The 10542-nt window shown below is 39.6% G+C and overlaps 1 protein-coding gene across 1 annotated transcript; it reads left to right on the forward strand.

Annotated features, from left to right (window-relative positions):
* Positions 1-1835: 1835 nt before the first annotated feature.
* LOC138376507 (olfactory receptor 6C2-like) lies at positions 1836-2768 on the forward strand. The gene has a single exon (XM_069460884.1). The coding sequence runs from the start codon at positions 1836-1838 to the stop codon at positions 2766-2768; it is 933 nt and encodes a 310-aa protein (XP_069316985.1).
* Positions 2769-10542: the final 7774 nt, after the last annotated feature.

The raw sequence follows: 10542 nt of genomic DNA on the forward strand, positions 1-10542 counted from the left end.
CTGAATATTCAAGGTGTTTGTTCTTTGGGAACCCAGTGTCCTCATTGGTGATGATACATAAGCCTGCAGTACATATGTCATGAGGGCATTTACATGTATTTTCACTTCTGACTGTAATGACACCCATCTACATGGAAAGGTGAACAGCAAGTAGTTGATGAGAAAGTGAGTACCAGGGGCCATGAGCAAGGCAATTTGACCTTTGCTATCCCTTTTTCCTGAGTCTATTTGGGATGAACACACAATCAACCAGGTGTGATGTTCATGATGGACTGTGTCGTCATGTCCCATAGAATGAATATGAATATGCTGAGGAATTCTAAAGAGTCACACCAGCAAATGCTAGTGCAGATTTCGGGCTTTTTGTGTTGTCTTAATGGTCTAGGATTTATCAGCCAGATCAACACAAGGGATCGACGAAAGCTACGACTATTCGTCCTGCAGGGTTTGGAAATCTGTGTCTTTCTTGAAAATGATTAGCCTTAACCATTTCCTATTGAGTTAAGACATGAGCCAACCACTGACTTTTGTATAGGTAAAACATAGGTACATCTCAAGTAAGAGTGCTCTTTTTTCTTTTTCCTTTCCATTATCGTAGGAGAAAGATCCTGGTTTGTTGGAAGAAAAAAGAAGCACATAATCAAAGAAGCTATTTCCTGTGAGCTACATCTTGGTGAGTACTTGACCGTGGGAATGATTTGCAATCTAATGGGTCAAATATTTAATCCAAAGGCTGGTTATGTTTAAGCCAGTATTGTGGATCATGTACAGTTATAACAATAGGCTTGGCCAAATCAAAGAACTAAGTGATTTAATTACGGCGACTGAGTCACTAGAGCACTAATTTCTAACAACAGCCCAGACCCCTTCCCCAAAGAATCAGTGTCAGTTCATCTGGTTTCTGTCTGGGTACTGGCTTATAAAACAATGATTGTTCCTCTAGTGACTGCAGTGGGCACCCAGGTGTGATTCCAACCACACTGGAATCGTCCAACTTAACAATATTCCCCAAAGAAAGGGAATGTTTAAGGGTGATTTATGACTAATAGCAGAAGGAAACACTTCCATTCTGCTAAGTTGATAAAGGAGGGGGATCTTGGTTCACCCATTATATGTTTATGCATTGAGTCTGCAAAACGAAGTCATGAACTATTTCTCCCCAATCTTTACACACTATTTTTTCACATCCATGGGCTGGGTCATTATGGATACTATGAGAGTGAGCTTTCCTGCTCAGTTTAGGGTCTTGAGTGAAGAACTCAGGGTAAATGGACTTCCGGAAAAGAAATGGGTTGTAACATGCTAATAGGAACGTGGCTTTTTCATGCTTTCTATTTTCAGAGGGCTAAAGGAAGTACATGGTAGTGCTTCACAAAATGCATGTCATACCTGAAGTGCAGAAACTTACACTGTGACTCCATGAAACAGTATTTTCTGTGGGACGACAGCCTTGATTGTTATCTATTAGTCTTATTATTTTGCCTGCAAATGATAATGATTTCCTTTTGCATTGTTTAACTTAAATGGAGTATTATTTGAAGGTATTATTTTCCAGAAAAGTTAAGTTGCACCAAAAATCTATTCTCAAACAAAACCAAAAAAATAAACCTTTAAGTTTTATAATTTAACAATGATAAAAGTTCAAATAATTTTTAATAAAATATTGAAACATAAAAATGATTCTTTACTCAAAAAGTAACTGCAAGCAAACAGTGATTATTTTAAACAAAAATACCGGCCATCAATTAAATCCTTTATTCTTCATTGATAATATTTTCTGCCTAGCAAATCAAAGCAGGCTGATGACAGACAGAGAAATGGACATAACGATAAAGATGAGGAATGAAACAACAGTCCAGGAGTTCATCCTGGAGGGGTTTCCTGCTGTCCAGCACCTGGGGAATATGCTGTTCCTGGTGCACCTGCTGGCGTACCTGGCCTCCGTCATGGGAAACATGCTCATAATCACCATCACCTGGGCTGACCATCGCCTCCAGATACCAATGTATATTTTGCTCAGCAGTTTCTCCTTCTGTGAATGTGGTTTTATAACCACAGTTATTCCTAAACTGCTGGTCATCTTTCTTTTAGGAAGGCAAACAATTCCCTTTACTGAGTGTCTCACACAAGCCTTTTCTTTTTTATTTCTTGGGGCAACAATTTTCTTCCTCATGGCTGCCATGTCCTTGGATCGCTACCTGGCCATTTGCAAACCTCTGCACTACCCAACCATCATGAATCTGAGGGTTTGTTTCCTTCTGGTTGTTTTCTGTTATGCTTTGTCCTTCATTATCATCACTGGTCTGGTCATCAAGGTTTCCCAGCTGTCTTTCTGTGGCCCCAATGTCATCCCTCATTTCTTCTGTGATATTGGCTCCTTAATTCATCTCTCCTGTTCCGACACCAGACTTACTGAAATGTTGGCCTTTGGTCTCATTTCCTTCATTCTGTTTTCATCTCTCGTTGTAACTATCATTGCATACAGCAATATAGTAATCACAATCATGCGTCTCCCATCAGCCAAGGAGCGGCAGAAAGCTTTCTCCACCTGTTCCTCCCACCTCATTGTCCTCTCTCTGATGTATGGCAGCTGTGTCTTTATATACGTGAAACCGAACCAAATGGACAGGCTGGACTCCAACAAAGAGGCTGCTCTTGTGAACACAGTGGTGACCCCACTGCTGAACCCGGTCATCTACACTCTGCGGAACAAGCAGGTTCACCAAGCTCTAAGGGATGCTCTGTCCAGGGTGAAATTGCACAAATAGGAACATAGGTTTTTTGAGAGTAAGTAGATCTCCTTGGTCATCCAGTTCACTTTCCCACCATTGCGGCAATCTTGTCCATAAATTCTCCACTTAAGGTGATCTCACTTATGGTAATTTTCACCTAGATGGATACTACCTTATCTTGTAGCTCAATGCCTTCAAAAAGCTACAACTTTTTGAAAATTGAAATTATTTCCCTATACTGTGGTAAAATTATCTTCCTTGTTTTCTGCTCATTTGTCTTATATGAATTCAATTCAGCAACATTTATGGAGAACCTAATATACATAGATGAAATAACACAAAGTTTTTAAGTGAAGAATAAAAATGTTGCCAATAATATTTAATAATTGCTCAACATGACATATTCTTCTGCTTGAACTTTCTCATACCTAAGAACAAATAGATAGAAACATTTTATACCACTTTTTTTTATTCAAGGCACGATTGGAAAATTGCATAAAGTCATAATAAAATAGTCTTATGAAAGATAATGGTAATTCATTAATTGTTTCTGTCTGTGTGAATCAATAAGCAGAGTTCTCTCTTTGGATGTGTTGGTGTTAGAGATATAAACAGCTTTGTGTAACTCCAGGTTGTTAACATGGACACTTTAAGTTTATCATTTTCGAGCTGTTCAAATATTAATGAGAAAGGTGTCTTTAATCCTTCCTTAAACCAGAAACAAAATGAAAAACTTTTCAATTTGTGCATTTTCCCCCTGTAATTCTATGTTGCCAGACCCTAGACCAAATATGTTGCAGAAAGGTGGTCCTCTTGTCAAATTCTTACCTCTTGTGCAAGATATATCTACCCTAATATGACTTTATATGTAGATCTGCCAGTGTCTTCTGGGTTAAGCTAATTCTAGTTGACATTTTATGCAGCAAAAAATAAAAGAATGCATAATTAGAAAAGTTTAAAAAGATAATGAGTGTAAAAAAAAAAAAAAAAGAAATGACCTACCAAGTCATGAAAAGAAGAAACTTAAATACATATTACTAAGTGAAAAACCCAATCTGAAAAGGCTACATACAGTATGATTCCAAGTATAGGACAATCTGGAAAAGGCAAAATTATGGAGACAGTAAAAGGATCAGTGGTTGTCAGGGGTTAGGAGGGAGGTAAGGATCAGTAGGTGGAGCACAGAGGAATTCTAAGGCTGTGAAACTATTCCATATGATACAACAGTGGTGGATTCATGTCATTATGCATTTGTCCAAACCCATAGAATGTCCAAGACCGAGAGTAATTCCTAACATAAACCGTGGATTTTGGGTGACATTATAATAACATGTCAATATAGGTTCATAAATTGTAACAAATGTACTACCGTGGTGGGGATGTTGATAACGGGAGAGGCAATGCGTGTGTGGGGGTCGGGGATATATAGGAACTCTGTACTTTCTGCCCAATTTTCCTGTGAACCTAATACCACTCTGAAAAATAAAGTTTATTAATTAAAAAAAGATAATGAGTGCATTAATAATAAGAAAGGATTAAAATTGAGTCAGTTATTTTGATTACAAGTTCATTGAAAAAGTCCCTCCCAGCCGAAGGCAATTGTACTAGAGGGAAAGTGTGTGCCTGTCACTGCTGAATCCCCATCTGCATGGTTGATTTAATTTTTACTGTGTCTCATTTAAGTCCATGTTTTCCTTTCCTGCTTGAGAATTAATTGTATTTAAGGCACAATTTGCTCAGAAAGGATCTTAGACTTTCAAAGAGTGTTAGGTGATTTATATTTTTGTGTCTGGGAATGCTTTGACTGTAAGCCACTGTGGGGGTATGGTCTGTCAAGAACAGCTGTGTCTGTGTCTCTCCTGTCTCTCAAAAAGAAGTTAGGCAGACAATTTCTATAGCTAATCTAAGTACAGAGAGCTCCCTAGAGTGCAGACAACATACACCTTGATCTCTGGATGTCAGAACTCTGGACTGCATTCAAGTAAACTCATAATCCAGCTGGAGGAAGTCACCATAAAAGACCATAAATGATGAATGAGCCCTTCTAGCAAAATGAGATTCTGAGTCTAATCCTTAGCCAATATCCCAGTTAACAAAGCTAGTCTTCCTAAGGTGACCTTTCTTTAATTTGCCCTGGAAAAAAAAAAAAGATAAACTCGCCTTTTTTTTTTATTACAGCTTATTATGGGGGTACAAAAGTTCAGGTTACATACATTGCCCATGTACCGCCTATCCCCCCACGTCAGAGCTCCAGGCGTGTCCATTCCCCAGACAGTGGGCATTGCACTCATCATGTAGGTATACACCCATTCCCTCCTCCCACACCCCCCTCCCTCAGTCAGCACCTTCAAGCGTGACCATTCCCCAGACGGTGCACAACGCACTCATCATGTAGGCATACACCCATCCCCTCCCCCCACCCCCCACCTCAGTCAGTCTGATATCCGATTGGTATCATTCCCAAATGTGCATTTAGGTGATGATCAGGGAAACCAATTTTCTGGTGAGTACATGTGATGTTTGTTTTTCCATTCTTGGGATACTTCACTTAATATAATGGGATCCAACTCTCTCCAGGAGAACCAAAGAGATGTCGTATCACTGTTATTTCTTATAGCAGAGTAATACTCCATGGTATACATGTACCGTAATTTACTAATCCAATCATGAATTGATGGGCATTTGGGTTGTTTCCACATCTTTGCAATTGTGAATTGTGCTGCTATAAACACTTGGGTACAGGTGTCTTTGTCATAGAATGATTTATGTTCCTTTGGGTAGATGCCCAATAATGGGATCGCTGGATCGAATGGTAGGTCTATTTGAATCTGTTTAAGGTATATCCATAATGCTTTCCACAGGGGTTGCACTAGTTTGCAGTCCCACCAGCACTGTATGAGTGTTCCTGTCTCTCCACATCCACGCCAACATGTGTTGTTTTGGGACATTTTGATAAAGGCCATTCTCACTGGAGTTAAGTGATATCTCATTGTGGTTTTGATTTGCATTTCTCTGATGATTAGGGATGTTGAGCATTTTTGCATATGTTTGTTAGCCATTCTTATATCTTCTTTTGAAAAATTTCTATTAGTGTCGTTTGCCCACTTCTTGATAGGGTTGTTTGATTTTTTTCTTGCTGATTTTCCTGAGTTCTAAATAGATTCTTGTTATCAGTCCTTTATCTGATATGTAGTATGCGAAAATTTTTTCCCATTCTGTAGGTGGTCTGTTTATTCTCGTGACTGTTTCTTTGGCTGTGCAGAAGCTTTTTAATTTAATCAGGTCTTTTACCTCCTTAGTTAAATATACTCCTAGGTACTTTATTTTCTTTGTTGCTATTTGAAGGGTATTGAGTTTTTGATTTGGTTCTCAGTTTGACTATTATTGGCATATATGAATGCCTCTGATTTATGTGTATTGATTTTGTATCCTGAGGCTTTACTGAATTCATTGATCAATTCCAGGAGTCTCTTGGTTGAATCCTTGGGGTTTTCTAGATATAATATCATATCATCAACAAAGAGTGACAGTTTGATCTTTCTGTCCCCATTTGGACACCCTTGATTCTGCTCTCTTGCCCGATTGCTCTTGCAAGGACTTCCAGCACTATGATGAATAGCAGTGGGGACAGTGGGCAACCTGGTCTAGTTACGCTGTCAATTTTTCCCCATTCAGTATGATGTTGGCTGTGGGTTTGTCATAAATGGCTTGTATCATTTTTAGATAGGCCCCGTCTATGCCTATTTTGTTAAGCGTTCTTATCATAGAAAGGTGTTGAATTTTGTCAAATGCTTTTTCTGCATCTATGGAGAGGATCATATGGTCTTTGTTTTTGCTTCTATTTATGTGGTGAATTACATTTATAGATTTGTGTATGTTGAACCATCCCTGCATCTTTGGGATGAAGTCTACTTGGTTGTCATGGATTATTTTCTTGATAAGCACCTGGATTCGATTTGCTAGGATTTTACTGAGAATTTCTGCATCTATATTCATAAGGGATATTGGTCTATAGTTTTCTTTCTTTCTTTCTTTCTTTCTTTTTTTTTTTTTTTTTGTTGTTGTTGCGTTTTCATGGTTTTGGTATTAGAGTTATGTTGGCTTCATATAATGTGTTGGAGAGGATTTCGCTCTTCTTGATGTTGTGGAATAACTTTTGTAGGATAGACACCAGTTCTTTGTAGGTCTGGTAAAATCCATGGCTTTTCTTTTTGGGAAGGTTTTTTATTGCTCTTTCAATTTCAGTTCTTGATATTAGTCTGTTCAGGAATTCTGTTTCTTCCTGGTTGATCCTAGGGAAGCTGTGTGTTTCTAAAAATTTGTCCATTTTCTCCACATTTTCCAGTTTGTGTGCATAAAGGTTTTTGTAGAATTCATAGATGATATCTTGTATCTCTGTGGCATCAGTGTAATTTCTCCTTTCATGTTCCTGATGGAGCTATTAGAGATTTTTCTCTTCTGCTTTTGATTAGTCTAGCCAAAGGCATGTCAATTTTGTTTATCTTTTCAAAGAACCAACTTTTTGTTTAGTTAATCTCCTGTATAGTTTTCCTGTTGTCCATTTCATTTAGTTCTGATTTGATCTTATTAATTTCACTTCTTCTGCTGAGTTTGGGGTCTCTCTGGTCTTCTTTCTCCAGCTCTTTGAGTCTATTCATTAGGGTGTCTATATGTAAATTTTCTGTCTTTTTGATACAGGCATTTATGGAAATAAACCTTCCTCTCAGGACTGCTTTAGCTGTGTCCCACAGATTTTGATAACTTGTGTCTCCTCTGTCATTTAGTTCAAAGAATCTTTTGATTATTTCTTTATTTCCTCATTCATAAAGTAATCATTCAGAAGGTTGTTTGGCTTCCATGACTTTGAGTAGAAATGAGAATTTCTTTGAGAGTTGATTTCTACATTTATTCCAGTGTGATCTGAGAAGATGCATGGTATAATTTCTTTCTTTTTTTTTTTAATTTTTTAAGACCTGTTTTGTGTCCTAGGATATGGTCAATCTTAGAGAATGTCCCATGTGCTGATGAGAAGAATGTATATTCAGTGGATTGTGGATAGAATGTCCTGTAAATGTCAGTCAGGCCCATTTGTTCTAGCATTCTGTTTAAGTCCATTATTTCTTTGTTTATATTCTGTTTGGAGGATCTGTCCTGTGATGTCAGCGGGGTGTTGAAGTCTCTGGCTATTATGGTGTTGCTTTATGAATCTAGGTGCACCTAGGTTGGGTGCATACATATTAAGTATAGTTATGTCTTCTTGTTGAACTATACTCTTCACCAGTATATAGTGACCATCTTTGTCTTTCATTACTTTTGTTGATTTAAAAACTAAGTTATCTGAAATTAAAACTACCACATCAGCCTTTTTTTGGCTTCCATTTGTTGGAAATATCAATTTCCACCCCTTTATTTTCAACTAAATGTATCTTCATAGGTTAGATGAATTTCCTGGAGACAGCAGATAGTGGGCTTGTATTTTTTTATCCGTTGGGCCAGCCTATGTCTCTGGAGTGGGGAGTTCAAGCCATTCACATTTATTGAGAGAACTGATAGGTGGGGCAGATTTCTGTTCATCCTGTTGGGTAGAACTTCACTGCTACATTTTCTCTCTTGAGCCATTGTGGTGTCTGGCCTTTGATCTTTAGCTTTTGAGTAGTTTTACATTCATGAGTGTTTCTTGTGGTGGTCCATGTGCAACTTTGTTTTGAGTACTTCTTGGAGGGCTGGTCTTGTCTTGGTGAATTCCATCAGTCTTTGTTTATCTGAGAATGTCTTAATTTCTCCTTTGTATATAAAACTTAGCTTTGCTGGGTACAAGATTCTAGGCTGAGCATTATCCTGTTTCAGAAGAGTGAGAATGGGGCCCCAGTCTGTTCTTGCTTGTAAGATTTCAGTTGAGAAATCTGGTGTTATTTGGATTGGCTTTCCTTTGTATGTTACTTGTTTCTTTCTCCTTACAGCTTGAAGAAGGGCCTCTTTAGTGGATATTTTGGTCAGTCTGATGACTGTGTGATGTGGCATCTTCCTATTTGCAATGAATCTCCCAGGGGTCCTTTGAGCTTCTTGTACGTGTATATCTAGATTTTTGGAAAGGCCTGGGAAATTTTCCTCAATTATATCTTCAAATAGCTTATCCAACCCTTGCATATTATCTACTTCACCCTCAGGAATGCCCGTAGCTCTCACGTTAGGTTTCTTCACATAATCCCACATTTCTTGCAGACTCTAATCTTTTCTCTTATTTCTTTGCTCTATCTCTGTGACTGACATATTTAATTGGAGGATGTTATCTTCAATCTCTGAGATTCTTTCTTCTGTTTGATGGACCCTGCTCTTGAGGCTTTCCACCATGTTTTGTAGTTCCCTGAATAAATTCTTCATTTCCAGGAGTTCGGTTTGATTTTTCTTTAATATTTCGATATCTTTAGTGAATTTTTCTTCCACGTCCTGGATTTTATTTGTGGTTTCTTTGTGTTGTTATCCATTTTGTTCTTGCATATCATTCAGTTTTCTTACAATCTAGTTTGAAATTATTCTTCTGACATTTTAGCATTCTGAATTTGGTTACTGTCTATTGCTAGAGAGCTGGTGTTCCTCTTTGGGGGTGTGTTTTCCATTTGATTCTTTATATTTCCAGAGTTCTTTCACTAGCCCTTCCCATCTGGATCAATGGTTGTTTCCCACCTTTCAGCTTTCATTTGGAAAGTAATGTGCCTTCTGCAGGCTCTGTTCCTAGGCTGCCTAACAGCCTAGGTGTGTTTCTTTCTTTGTCACTAGGGGGAGCCACTTATATGTTGTTCAGGGTTCTTCTACCATAGTTGGGGTCTGCTCCTGGTGGGAGGGGTTACTTGGGGAGCCTGTTTTGGCCTCTTGCCAGTGTTTTATTTTTTTCCCCCTGGCTGCTAAACCCAATATTGGCAGCCAGCAGGAGGTAAAAATCCAGCTCCAGGTTTTTGATTTGACCTAAAACTGGTCTGACGAGTTAAGTCACTGGGCTGACAACTTTTGATCTGCAGCCAAGCTTCACACTAGTTGCAGAGAGAAAGTGGCTTTTTCTTGTCTCTCCGTATAAGTTGGTGCCGATGACTTTCCATGACTTGCTGTGCGAAAGATGCTGGCTAGGGGGAGGGTGTTGTGCCACTGTTTGCCCAGCACCCAGCGGCTGCAGATCCCGTGGGCGATGGTCTAAGCTGCCCCAGTGCCTACAAGTTCCAAGCACCAGTCACTCACAACTAGGCAAGCACTCAGAGTTCACACATCAAAACGGGACCAATGACTGTAGGTTGTACAAGGGCAGAGCTCATAGTGAGAGTCCCCAGACTGGGGGAAGGGAGCCACCTGACACCATATCACACCACAGCGGCCAGGCTGTGGACCCTGAAAATGGCGACTGCCCACCCGCAGAGTGCCAGCACGGTGGGGATGATTGTTTAGGGGTTGGTAGTTACGGATCGGGGGGCTGTGTCATCAGGGTGTCCCCTTGTCTCTTTTATGTCACCCTCCCACAATCTCACATCTGTTCAGCAGGAGCTCTCACTCTTTCTGATCCACCCTGAGCAGGCCTAATAGCCCGCAGTGGTTTCCAGGTTGGAGTCCCCTAATTAGTTTTCACTTCCGTCGATCTGGACCGGTTGAGTGGTAGAGGCAATTTACCTGTCTCCTAACTGCCTCCAGCAGTAGCCCAGACCAGTCCCTCCCCTGTCCAGTGCAGTCTTGGCACAGAGCTCCCGGAGTTCAAGATGCTTCCTGCTAATGTCTCCTCTCCACAGAGCCCCATGTGTCCCACAGTGATTTTGCACTGACTTCAGGC

The sequence above is a fragment of the Eulemur rufifrons genome, chromosome 28 (assembly GCF_041146395.1).
Source record: "Eulemur rufifrons isolate Redbay chromosome 28, OSU_ERuf_1, whole genome shotgun sequence".
NCBI classification, from domain to species: Eukaryota; Metazoa; Chordata; class Mammalia; order Primates; family Lemuridae; genus Eulemur; species Eulemur rufifrons.